Consider the following 14476-nt stretch of genomic DNA (forward strand, 5'->3'; position numbering starts at 1 on the left):
TCTCAAATCCAAATAACACAGCCTACAGGTATACAATAAAGCCGTGCTTTTCATCGGATAGGTACGCCAATGACATAGATGTAGTGGTAACATCGGTACCAATCCTGCATCAATCAAATACACCTAACCAATAAAGAGGCTCTATTTCAACAGACAAGAAAAATGAGGTTCTGGGGACCTAGATTACAGTAGTTGGACTTTGTTGAAAGAGATAGGTACAGAGTGAGGTGATCAAGGGAGTTTGCGACAAACAGAAGGAGATAATAGGTATATCCTGGAAGCGTCCAAGACACACGATGTATTGTAGAGACGATGATTATGATGATGACTCTGTTGGCAACTACTCTTGACGCTGTCTCTTCTTGTCCCTACGTAAAATTAGATGGAAACTGGACTCTGAATCAGTGACGTCCATAGACAAAATGCCGCCCCTGGACAGCGCCAAAATGCCGCCCCATTTTTGTATACTTACAGTATTTTTTATCATCCGTGCATGTGTCGTTTCATATGAATATATGTCGGTCACCAAGGACGTTCAAGGGCAACGGAAGTAAACTAGACATCGCGAACTCGACAAAAAATTACAGTCCTGTTAAACTTTTTATGTCAATTAATACACTTTGTTTCCAACCAGTGAGCTGAATTTTTTTTAATGGAAAGATATTTTCGTTATTAATAAGTTTAGTTTGCTATTTCTATATTATATACCAAACGATTCTCATCGATTTGCCGCCCTTCGAGTAACTGCCGCCCCAAGCGACACTTAATCTGCCTACCCCCACGGGACGTCACTGCTCTGAATAGACGTTGAATCGATGTGATAATATTGAAAGTGTTTTTATAACCAATCGATAAGCTGAGATTTGTGTTTTTCAAAAATTTATCATCATGGCCGTGCATCAGCGCATTTATTTAATTTAAGATTGCATGGATTTTAAATCGAATATCCTAGGCGCACCAGGACGCCGAAGCGCACATTTTGGAAACCTCTGGGTTATAGTACTATCAAGGACAAATATAGCGACACCAGCCAGAATAATAGTAGGGATATCTATCCACATGATAATATAAAATGTTTAAATGTGTAGTCAGATGAAATTTGTTTCGCGATCGATAAAAGGCGTTGTGCTACAATGAAACCTCCCCTCGAATAATACGATTGGTCTAAAACCTACCCTTAAACTTTCAGCCCCTGGCATAGGTGGAATCAAATCGATGGGAGTGTGTAATTTAAATGATTTTATTCCAAAACTGCTATCATTTCACTATTTTAGTATTACGCATTCAGTTTCAGTTTTGACTTCCGCGAAAGTGGTCGCAGGATATTCCGCGTACAGCTAAAAAAATATTTATTTGAAATACAGGATAATATCTCTGCGTTATAAGTTTATGTGAATATAATTTATGGACGTGGTTTCTTCTGTGATTTGAACTTGGTGCAATGAGATCGAAACGTCAAATATTGACCGACGAAATATTTTTTTGTTGATAGAAGGCCGCAAAAGAAAATCTACTAGAGAAGGTAAAATCGACTTTCAATCTATTTTAAATTATATAATAAAATCATAAATGCTCCCCCCCCCCCTTCCCTTGAAAGAATTGAATTGTGGGTGTATCATTATTATCTTGTCCACTCTTGATCAACAGCTAGAACTAGCTGCTAGATGAACACCTCACTTTTTATACCTAATCATCTCTTAGGTAATACTGGATGATATGATTTTGTCAGATGAACTGTTCTATGAACGATGTGGCCCATCTGTTTCCTATTTCGAGGTGTCATCGCATCGTATTTTAATTTTATTTACTTCTACATCATCCTGGGTTTCCAATGATGATCATTTTTGGTAAGCGTATCCGTGGGATACTTTGAAGATGGTCTGCCCAATTCTCAAGAGTTTTATAACGGTTGTGTATTTCAAATCATAGAAGGTTCATCATGGCCCCCACAAGGGGGCTGACAGGGCTCTAGCCTGGGAGCCCGGCGTGGCAGGTCAACCAGTTATATTTATGTGATATACACCACAAATTTACTATAATAGTAAAAAAGTCGCCTGCGGCACTATTTCACATGTAGATTTTTATTTGAATTACTAATTATTCTTAGTATATTTCCTGACTAATAAAAATGGCTATTTATCCAATATGGCGAAGGGTCGCTAGGTAACAGCTATCACAAAAGGGGGTCGCGATCAGTGCTTCATAATAGTGATGCCTAAGTGTCTACAATTCAAGTGGATTTATTTTTAAATACACGGAATACCGTTTATTTTACACGGAACCCTGGAGTTCCGTGAAATACCATTTCGGAAACACTACTGTAGAATATCTTTAGCGATATGTTGAGAGGTCGCCAAACATCGTGGCCTGGGGCATGGCCCCCACATGATGAAGCGGGCCCCCAGGCCATGATCTTTGACGGGCCCTTTATCACCAAGGCCACACAGTGTGATTTATCTTTAGTAGCTTTTCCCAACTTTTCATCATACCACATTAAATTGTATCGCATAATTACATATTTTAAAACTGTAATTTTAACATAGGCGAATTTTTTTAACTATTAGAGCAAATCTGTTATGTGTTTTTATCTCAATCTGCCGGTCGACTCGCTACGCCGGGCCCCTCCTATGCCCGGGCCCCAAGGCTAGAGCCCTGTCAGCCCCCTCTTTGTGGGTGTCCGCTTCAGGATGTGAGGGCCATGAGGTACATGCAGTACAATTATTCATCATTATACCTGATTCTATATACTCCACCCTCGTCCACATTTGCTATCCCACACAAATGCATTAACATTAACACAAATTTCAATTCCATCAATTTAGCGCAGTGTTCCCCAATCGTAGGAAAATCTTAGACACAGAAAACAGAAAAGGAAAATATCAACCTCACTCGCAAAGTAAATTTGTTCCATATAAACGGATAATATTTATTATGTATATTGTAAAAAAATACAATTAAACATGTTATGTCTGGTTGGTTTTATTTTATGTGAGTTACTTATTTGTAATCTTTTGATTTTAAGTGGGAAATTGTAGGTGTCAGAGTGGGAAATTCTATAATACCTATCTGGGTTAAATAGTTTGGAAACATTGTTTCTATCGCTTGCTTCCTTATCAACTGGTCTATTCTGTGGTATTTCGGCATTACGCCCAACATGCACGTTTACATGCCACGTTGTGTCACTCTTAAGGCGATACTTCAGTGAAACGGAAAATAATTTTCAACTATAGGCGCGACGAAATTTTGGACTCGCTGGCAGTCTGAGAGCGAACGTCGAGGTGTGAATACGTCAATTTGTTTCGTGATGGCGACGGGGGTATTAATTCTTAAATCGTGTGAAGATGACTAAAAACGTTACCCATTTACTTTAAAAAGAAAGCATGTCAATGAATATATTATTATTGTTACTAATAGAACAATAAAAAGAACATTAAATGGACGCATGTTGGATTTATATGACAAATTATATTCCGTTCGGTGCATCGCCTAGCCACGATCTTTTTTCGACCATGCCTCAACTGAGGTAAATAGTCTTAACTAGCTGATTTGCTGACATCACGATTTAATGACGCGGGGGGGGGGGTCTGCTATATGTGAGGAAAGTGTTTGAGGGAAACGGGATAGTAAAAAGGGTGACGTCACAATCATTCAAATTTAAACTTATATCTTCTGAGAATACATTAATAATCCATGGAAACTGAGATCGATACAAATTTAATGTTGTAACACCATAAATATACAGCGATTTCGAGCTATTACTGTAAGTTTCCTCATTGGTGGATTGATGTGTGTTATGTTTATAAAATTCTCATATGAACATTATTTCACGAGTCAAGGACAAAGGTAGGTAGAATATACCTATGGTTCATAACTTTGCACTCCGACTCTAGGATAAAAATGGTGTAATATATTCTAAAAATACCCCTTTTACATATATTATCTATTTATTTAAATATTACTTACTAAATTCTATTAATACAAATGAATATCATTTCATCTAATTTTATGCGAGAAAATAAGGCAAAAAGGCGTATCAGTGTAAGTTATAAAACGTGTACTCTAAGCCAGTGCTCCGCAACCGGTGTACCGCGGTGCGCTTCCAAAAAAAAAAATTGTATGTTATACAATACTTACTAGCCAAATTTGCGAACATGGCTGGTAATATTGAGCACCTGCATGAACTTAATAAAACAATGAAAGGTCAGAATGAAAATATATTGACGTGCTCTGATAAATTGGAAGGAGTTAACGGCCCACATGCCCAACGTAGGTCAAAATGGAGATTTTATGGTATTTTCAAAGCATTAGCCTGAACATTCCTTAATCGTTGTAGATAATCTATTTATAAAATTTTGAAGCCTTATTATCCTTTATATTTATTTTAAACATTTTATCACTGCATAAAGTATATTTATTACATAAAATAGTATTCTTTTAAACCTCTCGATCTAATGTTTTAGAATATAGTCATAATTCAGATGTACTGAATGTGCAGTGGTGTTAAGATTTTTTAGTTTTATTAATTTTTAAACGCATTTATAAAACCATTAGTAAAATTTATGTTGACAATATTATAATGAAATATTTACGATAAAAAATTATGTTTATAATCTCTGTGACCCCAAATTTGACAAGTATTAGGCATTTTATTATTCAAAAATGGGCAAGATTACCACATTTGAAAATAATTCTAAAGATACTGATTATAAGCTATGTCTTTGACCATTCAAATGTGATAAAACATCCTACGAATAATGATTTTTATACAATAATTATTCACCTAAGAATAAGCTAGTATTTTTTGAAATACGTCATTTCTATTGGCATTTCCCAGTGGTTAGGCTACAACATACGGCCGTAGCCATAAATTGACAAACTTTAACTGAAGTAGGGAGGAAGATCATGTTAACGCGCGTGTTTGAACATCTACCGAACCGAAGAAAATCGTTTTTTCCGGTTAGGTTTTTCAGGATGTGGGGTTCATGTTTTGGTATATAAATTGTTTTACGTGTGCCGCATAATTCCGGGAAGACCCTTAGTCTACCGTGGGTGAGAAAAGGTTGCGGAGCACTGCTCTACGCTATTAAGTCTTCACCAGTAGCTGACGGTATACTCTAGAGTCTAGACGAGAGCAAAGGAAGGACCTAACGGTAGGTAGGTATAAACACTACCTATATACAGCTCTGTATCAACAGAAAAACAACTCACAGCTGACAGGAAACGTTCATTCACTCACTTACACCCTGACATTAATTTCATGCTGATAACAACTTTGTTCCAACAATAACATTGAGAATTTCGGAATTAATAAGACCATTCATTTATCATATAGCGGTAGTTTATAAACTTTTTCATTTTACGGCGCCCCCACCCTCCACGCAGTAGCGGTTGCAGATGCACAAGGAACCAATTGGTTGTTAAAATAACTCAGTTTTCATAAAAACACCATTCAATTATACACTGTTTTTAATTTTTAATCATAAAATGAGGCATAAGTACCTACCAATTTTAAATATTTTTAATACAGCGTTTATCAATGGTGTGGGGGTAGTCAGGACATGCGTTGCATAGGGGCGGCGCATTATAAAGGGCGGCTAATGGAGGAACGAATCAGCGTTAGAAAAGGAAAATTTTACGAACCGGACCGCCAAATAATTTTCCGAAAATATTAACACAGTTATTTAATTGTATGTATATTCTATAAATAACAAGTGTGTTCGATTTTTGTTATATGGGCTATCTAGCTCCTCAGATGGTCAACTTATTTGTTTTACGAGACGGAGCGATAATTTTGGGGATTTCATGTACCGGAACGGCGCTACGGTGCACTCCAGTTCATTTCGAGCAATGGAACGAATACAAAGTATTGAAATTTTTAACAAGGATGCCTCTACATGTCAACACCAAAGACCTCTACAACTACATACCGAAAACCACTGTTTCTTGAGGGTAGGATTCGTGGAAATGTTATAATTCTCAGTAGGTACATGGTTTGTTCGTATTTTTTGTTGTTGTATATTTGTCTGTTTAAGATAGCCTAAAATAAATAATAAAATAGGTAAATAGATACGAGTAGGTACATACCTAACGAATTTTAGACAATTCGTAACTGAATCCGCTTAAGACCGGCACTTTACCCAGGGACTAGAGTTGGGTTTCGGGAATTTCCTGACGGGAATTCTCGAGAAATTTTCGAGATTTTCCATGCCGAATCTCGAGAATTGAAATTTTTAACATTTCGGGAAATCCCGGATCTCGAGAATCTTTTCTCGGGATTCGGAATTTCTTTATAATCAAATATTAATTGAAAAAACGATTTTCTATATGAAAAAAGTGGACAGAAAATACAAAACGTTCAAAGACTGATCAGGGCAATAAACACAATTAAGCCAACGTCCACTCAAAATGAGCGCAATTTTTGCAAACGCAGCGATTGACAGTCTGTGTTTTTTGAAATTCCATTTAAGTAATGTTTTTAATTACTTTTGTTTTCCTACTCCTATTTTGTTTGTCTTGTTACATAAATAAAAAAAATTTGGAATTTGTCTGTTTTAACACTGATTTTAGGATTTTTACAGGCTTTTTTTTAAATTTCCCGATATCTCGAGAATTCTCGAGAATTCTTTTCTGGAAATCCCGAATCTCGAGATTGGGGGGCTGATATGGCTCTAGCCTAGGAGCCCGGCGTGGCGGGTCGACCAGATAAGTGAGATAAACACACATCAAAAATTTGCACTAATAGAAAAAAAGTCATGCGATGCAATTTTGATTATTGTCTCGATAATCGACATTCAAGTGGATGTATTCATGAACACAAAAAATGCTAAATACACTGAATACCCTTAATTTTACCTCGAAAACCATTTGGAAAAGGCTACTATAGAGCGTCACACTACCTTTAACCTTACTGATAGGTAGGGGGGCCGCTTCAGGATGTGGGGGGCATGGTGTATCGTATGTAAGCTTCATGGCCCCACATCCTTAAGCCAGCCCCCAGGCCAGGATCTTTGCACTCCCTACCCATCGTTAAGGTAGATGGCAGTGTGATACTTTGCAGCGTTTCCCAATAGGATATCCTACGGAACCTAGTAAACTATCAGCAGAATCAGATTCAGTAGGATAACGTGAAAAGATCACAAAATAACAATGAAAAAGGGAACATGCAAGAAAGATTTCGCGATGTAGGTAATAGAATAAATAGATATCGTCAAACCAGTTTTCTCAAATATGATATAAAAAATGTTTCACACAAAGACCTAAAATTTCATGTTTACATCAAAAAATATGGCAGCCCACAATTACTGTTTTATTCAGCAACTAACTATATACACACGATAATCAAAAAATGAAAAATACATAGTTGGTACCTCTTGCAAACATACATTCTTAAATGTTAATTCATCTGAAGCAAAGTATGAATGTGTATAAGTTACAGTTGTTAAAACTGTTGTCTTCTGTTAATACTACTTATCTGGCTGACCCGACACGCCACACCGGGTCACTTTAAGGCCGGACCCCCAGGCTACAACCCTATCAGCCCCAGTCTTGTGAGGGCCATGCTAAGCTTATAATAATATTTAATAATACCTGCATGTACATAATAATATATAATAAAATATGCGGCAATTAACACTTCAATTTTATTGAATGTGTGTACTATTAATAAACATAACTTATGTAGGTAAATAGGACGTACCTACATCAGGACTCGAAATGGACCGGAACGCACCGGAGCACCGTTTCGGGTCGTAAAATCGGCAACATTGTCGTTCCGTCTCATGAGAAAAATAATTCTACCATTTGAGCTAGAATGGCCATAATATAACAAAAAATCACACACTCATTTTTATAAAACACATAAAATTAGATAACTATGTTAATATTTTCATAAAAATACCGAGCGCTCCGGTTCGTAAAATTCTCCATTTCGAGTTTCATTCAAATTGCAAAACAAAATAGTCATGTTGAAATGTGCCTCAATACTCCACAGCTTCCTCTCGTGATAAAGAGCCCACGTGACCTCAGGAGTCATGAAAAACTCCCAGGATAAAATTATAATGGGTTATTATTTTATCAAAACAATTGTTTGAAAATAAATGCATTGTTTTGTCCACACAACTAAATATTTCGATAACACATAAATTCCTTTTTTCGACGATAAAAAAACTCCAGAGCTTCCAGAATACAAACATAATATTTAAAGTAAAAAAGTGGAACTGTTGTTCCGTAATTTTATTCCGGTTCTCAAATAACTAATAAAATAGTTTGTTATTGTGGATAAGTAAGTATAGATAAGGGGCCCGGGCTAAGGGGAGCCCGGTGTGGCAAATCGACCAGCCAAGTGAGATAAACACACATCACAAAATTGCTCTAATCGTAAAAAAATGACGCCTGCGGCGCTGTTTAACTTCGAACATAATAACATTTAATAATATGTGGTTGTGCGATGCAATTCTTGATTATTGTCAATATTTAAATAAAAGTGGGTGTATTAAAAATACACAAAATCGCTAAAAAAGCGATAGGTAGGGGGGCCCGCTTCGGGATTGAGGAGCCATGAAGTAAGTACTATATTAGATATTTAAATTTAAAAAAGATATAGGTAGGTACTTACGATGATTATTAGAAAATAATATTTTTATACTGTACCTATCTCCTGGCGGATTAAATTAAAATATACTTACTTAAATAACAAATTGCTTCATGTTCTGCCACTAGGTATCTCTAAGGCCGTCTATAGTCAGGCCGCAACACTAAATGGCGAGTTCCGATGGTAGTTATTGCGTAGCTTCGAATACCATGGTAACCATGACTGTAACCTATCCACAATAAGTGAATATGTAGGTACCTATTTTCGATTTCATATTGTCGTTCATGTTAATTAACATAATTATTGCCTTTTTTAATAAATGAAACATGTTTTACAAACAGTTTAGCATAATATTATTGCATTCGAAGTATTAGCAATAAATAGCACTACACTTTAAATTCACAGTTTCGTGTCTTCGCCTGCATAGTAGGCGTGATATTTTTATTATTTCTCGATCACAACCTCTAATGCTGACTTATTTCAATTCTCTCCAGGTCCACGGGCCATAATCTTCAGATGCTGGTACCTGAAATGGCTGCACCGGGCACCGATCAGGAGTCCAGTTCCTCGGGAGACGAGAACTGCAGCGAGATGCTTTCCGACGAATTTTCTCTCCAGGACAGCGATGATGAGAACGACTCCAAGGTACCAAAGTCAGGGGGGAACTTGCCTAATGGACATCAGGTAAGTAGCAGTAGAGCAAAGTGGTGAATATAACTTCAGTATATTCTTTATTTATCCAGTAAATACTTATGCCATACCCGAGAGTGCTGCACCTGTATGTTCAATGTGTGGCCAGTGCTCACGTAAGTCTGTGAAACATGGACTCGTAACGTAAGAGAAATCAAAAAAATACTGTAGGTAGATAATAATATATATAAATTGTCAGGTGTTAGAATTTAGAACTAAGCTCATCACAGTATAAAAAGTATTGAATGGTATGTCGAATGTTAACATGTGGCGCCCTTACTCAGCGGACAACTTATAGTGGTGGATATTATAGTAGTGGCATGGAAACGTGCTAGTTGGGCATATTATGGAGTAATTTCAATTTGAAGTTTGACATGCCTTCTAAAATCAGACATAATGCTAATTTCTTTGTGCTTTATGTCCATGTTCTATATCGGATGACCTTATTTTTTTTTTCTATCATACATATTTATATACAGACACATAACCCAGGTGTTAACTCTGAATAACAAAATTATCAACTTACCAATACTTTTGACAGCAACCCCATGATATAACAAATATGTTTAAGTACATAATTTTTTTCAGTTCAGTCACATATTATTGTAAATGTATAAAATATCTTTACATAATATGGTGTGATAATATTTTTTTTTCCTTTAGGTCACAACACGACCCACAAGAAAGTTGTTTACAAACTGCCGCGAGAGATGGCGCCAGCAGAATGTCTCTGGGGCTTTCGCAGAGCTCCGCAGTCTTGTGCCAACTCATCCGCCAGACAAGAAACTATCCAAGAATGAGATTCTTCGAATGTCTATCAGGTAAAATACAAGATATTTATTTTGATAATCATTTCATCATATTCAATTCAATTCATAATCATTTCAAATTCATTCTTATGATAATCTAAGAATAATGTCCATACATATTCTCAAATAACATTAGTAATTCAATCCTTCAAAAACTTAAAAAAAACAACTTAATATTTTACAACAAATGTGTAGGAAAATTATTGACAGACACGAAAGCTCTCAATTCATAAAGAGCGCCTCGACACTGCAGCATATTCGATAGATAACTTTAACAATTCCTGGAAATCTTGATTCAATGCACTGATGCACGAATACAATGTTAGATTTACATGTTTCGGTGCATATTTTCTTCAGGTGACACCTAAATTTTAGAACTGCATACTGCTCTTCCCTGATCGTATACATTAGAATTTGATCGTTATTTTCACAATAGAATTTGCGGTTAGCTGTGAATAATAAACCATATCACTTAAATTCCAATGAGGAACAGGAGGAAATGAGGGTACTTGTGTTTACTAATTTAACAACAAGATTTGAGAAACTGTCTGGTGAATAACTGGCTCACCCATCCGACAAACTGGTATGTTTTTCAAGGGACCCTTGACCACCATAATAATAAAATGTTTCAGAACCACTAGTTTAGACTATCTTAACTATTTTAATGTATAACTATTATCACTGTTTTTACAGATACATTCGGCTGCTCTGCAATGTACTGGAGTGGCAGAATTCTGCGAATGGTCAACATGCACCTTCAAGGACAAATTCAAGTGACTCGGTGACAATCAAATGTGAAAATATCAACAACAATAACACGGCTAGATTCTTTTCAGCGAGTCCTGTGAACTATAATCAAAGCCAATTCACGAGCATTAAGCAAACACAACTAAGAACTCGTGCGAGGCTACGTAGAAATGCAGTAATAAGCCGTGATGATGTATTCGTAAACGACAATAAAAATGTAACATCTAACAGCCACAATTTAAATTTAAAAAGTATAAAGAATGATAGACATCTATGTGCAGCCAATCAAAGCTTTATAAAAAAGAATGACAATGAAGATAACTGTTTTACCGATAGAAAATATTTTTCGAACGAAATACAGAAAACTGCTTTACCGGTAAGAGGGAATCCATACGTTTCTCTAAATACAAACAGCCATAAAATATCTGAAGGGTGTTTGAATATTAATACGGGATTGATATTTGATCGGAATGGCAATAATCTGTTGATGATTGCGCCTCCTGGAGCAAGCCGGAAAACACAAAATGAAATTAACGATTTCAGAAACAGTGCCAATATGGCGGCGCTGGTGCAGACTCTAAAAAGAGAAATCATTCCGGGACAAAAAACTGTAAAACATATTAAAACTGAAATCGAAGAGGGCACAGATTATCCAACCAAAAAAGAATGTTCTCACGGTGATGTTAAATGAATAAACATGTTTAAAACAGTGTCTACAATCAAGAATGTAATAATATTGCTACATATCTAATGCAAAAATGAATAAATAATTACAATTGAGATTAATATTATGTTGCAGTAGTGTTGATCAACTTTGCAAAAATACTTTAAAAAGTTAAGCAATTGTAAATATAAATATTATATTTAACATTAATTTAAATACAGAATATTGAGAAAACCAAAGAAGAGAAGATATTGTAACGATGTAAATTACAATATGCAAGAGTGCTTGGGAGATATCCTATTACATCGTCGGTCCCTATTAAAAGAGTCGGATCTGAAATTTTGTCATTTTCGGATTATTACGTAAAAGTTATTTAAATACTTTAAACATTTATACCACAATCACAGTTTTTTTGTTTGTTTGAAAAATTTCGAGATATTTAAGTTAAAAATGACGGATCTACCGTGAGTGTCCGAATAACAATGTCGGTTCTTACCAACCGACATTGTTGGCTGGGCGTGGGTGAGCAAGATGCGTCGGATCTGACAGTTGCTGCTATGTTCACCGGACAGACGTATGTTTTTATAAACGTTTAGAAAAGTTTCTATAACACGTATTTTTATTCATTATGGCAAGCAATAGGTCACAAAGGATATTTGATGAAACATCTTTGATTGCTCGTACTGAAAAATAGCATTTTGCAGATCCGACTTTTTTAATAGGGACCGACGACATTATCAACACAGTTTGTCAAAACATGTTATTGAAGTTCTATAGATTGTTTTGAGACAAATCAGTTTAGTTTCCCAATTATTTGTAAAGGTCTTACAACATACATTCCCCATGTCAAATAAAGCATGCTCGTAAATTCTGAAAATGTATTGAATTAAGACCAAAAGAAATTTACTCTTAAAGCCATGTATTTTTTTTTTTTTTTCGACCATGTCCGATCCTAATTAGATCATATGGGCCTCCACACAGTAGAGGTTTGTATTAACAGATTTTGTTTTTACGAGAAATAGATGTCAGCCTCTTGCTCACCGTATTAGGTCCATACTCTGACTCATACACAAATTGAAAAATAATATGTGTAATTGCCAGACCCAGGATTAGAACCTGGTACCCACGACGTTATAGGTCGACGCTTAAGCCGCATGACCATCGTGGGTTACTAGAGGACAAATGGAGCAACATGTCGCGGGACATGACGCTCAACATCTACGTCGATGTCTCAGGAACAATGTCGCGGAACATTTTACTTGTACACACCAGGAGTCACACCAGTTGTAGCAGAAATTTCACTCGAGGAGGTTGTGTTGGTCAGTACTGCATACATATTTGTTGTATTCCTTAGTTCGGCGGAGGATAGGTATTGCAGATGAGATACGATAGTAGTTCGTGATGATGGAGGAGGCGAGAATTTATTTACTGTTTCAAATAACTACAATGGTACAATCGATGCAATATAATAAATATAACGGTAGTTCGGTGCGATGTGTCTTTGACGGAAACTTGTAATCGAGTGAGATATCCAATCGATTCTGACCCGCTATTTATACATATTTACACTATGAAATAATATTAATTCGTAATGTTATGAAATCGCAAATCCGCTGACTGATTGTACGTGAAAAATGAATATTTAATAAATAATTTTATAATTGGGATCTGGGAATCTGATGACAGCCACATATTTATTCTAACGAGTAGTATATCGAAATGTAAGAGAAAGAAAGGCAGTAGGTGCGGAACTACTTACTACATATTACTCTTGTTGACCGACATGTTACACACCCGTCTACACTCACCAACATTTAAGTTTCATTTGTCAAGCGACAACATGCAACATGTCCCGCGTCAGGTAAAAATGTCGCACTATGTTGCGTGCAGTGTTGGGGGACAGTGTGCAACGTTGCAGCGTCATATAGACTCTATGTTGCGCGTCATGTTGCGGGACATTTTGTCTCCTAATGAATGAGGCTTAAGTCTTACAAAAAATATTTTGTCGCCAATCTGAACAAAAACAGTTTGCAGATAACATATCATCGTGATTATTTTGTTATTGGAGAATTATGATTTAATTACGGTAAATATATTATACTTATAATCACTCTACAAGTATAAAAACTGGCCATTTAAACTGACACTCGTTAATCGATAAATACAGGTGATTTTGGTTGAAAAATGAACTCTACCTACATTGTAATAAGGGTCATTTTTACAAATCTATGTTCACGCCAGTACCGTCGATTTAATAACACATCTACAGTGGGTGCTGTATAATACATATTCTTTTATACAGTTGAATAATACACTCTACCTACATAGTAAAAATGGTGATTATTACAAATTAATGTGCTAATGTCTGACATATTATGCTTCTCATGTATCCATTTTAATAATGAGATTCGCTTTCACTGCCATATTGATATTAATCATGTACTTAGATGTCTTTAATAATGGTTGAAACAAGGATGTTGAAGAAACCTATTTTTTGCCAGATGGAGCCTTCTGTGGTTACTATTACAAAATGGCTGAAGCAAGTTGCAGTTTGTTATAAGTGTCATTTAAGATTAGTAGACCAGTGCCTATGAAATTCAATGAAACCACTGCAAGTGGAATGTATCGTACCAGGATTATTGAATTGTTAATAAATTAGTCACAAAGAAAAATTACAATTCGATAATCTCGAGGCGATACTTTCCATTCATGGTGGGTACATTGAAATAAAAGCGCAGGGGTCCTCTTTTCGCTTCACTTTCATCTTTATAGAAGAGGGTTTTCTTCAACATGTTTGAGTTGAAATCAATTTTTAAATTAATTGTACAATAATAAATAGCATTACTCAAATAAATTCAAATTGTTTAATTTAATATCGCAATAATTCCAAGTCATTTAGTGTTTCTCAACCGGAGGTCCACAGAAATTTTGTGGTGGTTTGCGAATTTTTGGCGTCCAAATGCATATGCTGAAAAT

At 35.9% G+C, this 14476-nt stretch overlaps 1 protein-coding gene and 1 long non-coding RNA gene across 2 annotated transcripts in view; both read left to right on the plus strand.

Moving 5' to 3' along the window:
- The window catches only part of LOC147075239 (uncharacterized), a 97014-nt gene that overhangs the window by 68581 nt on the left and 13957 nt on the right, over positions 1 to 14476 (plus strand). The gene's annotated exons all lie outside the window — the stretch shown is intronic.
- Positions 1091 to 11615, plus strand: HLH3B (Helix loop helix protein 3B). Its single transcript, XM_085943136.1, has 4 exons — positions 1091 to 1522; positions 9085 to 9274; positions 9944 to 10101; positions 10783 to 11615. Exons 2-4 carry the CDS (start codon positions 9107 to 9109, stop codon positions 11525 to 11527), a joined length of 1071 nt encoding a protein of 356 aa, XP_085799262.1. The 5' UTR covers positions 1091 to 1522; positions 9085 to 9106; the 3' UTR covers positions 11528 to 11615.

This window comes from Rhyacophila brunnea, unplaced genomic scaffold (assembly GCF_057557595.1).
Source record: "Rhyacophila brunnea isolate RB1 unplaced genomic scaffold, BYU_Rbru_1.0 scaffold_15, whole genome shotgun sequence".
NCBI classification, from domain to species: Eukaryota; Metazoa; Arthropoda; class Insecta; order Trichoptera; family Rhyacophilidae; genus Rhyacophila; species Rhyacophila brunnea.

Excerpts from the sequence above, each read along its gene's own strand:
- HLH3B (XM_085943136.1), top strand. The coding sequence starts at position 9,107 with ATGCTGGTACCTGAAATGGCTGCACCGGGCACCGATCAGGAGTCCAGT. Across the intron at positions 9,275-9,943 it reads ACTTGCCTAATGGACATCAG|GTCACAACACGACCCACAAG; the intron begins GTAAGTAGCAGT and ends TTTTTCCTTTAG. Across the intron at positions 10,102-10,782 it reads ATTCTTCGAATGTCTATCAG|ATACATTCGGCTGCTCTGCA; the intron begins GTAAAATACAAG and ends CTGTTTTTACAG.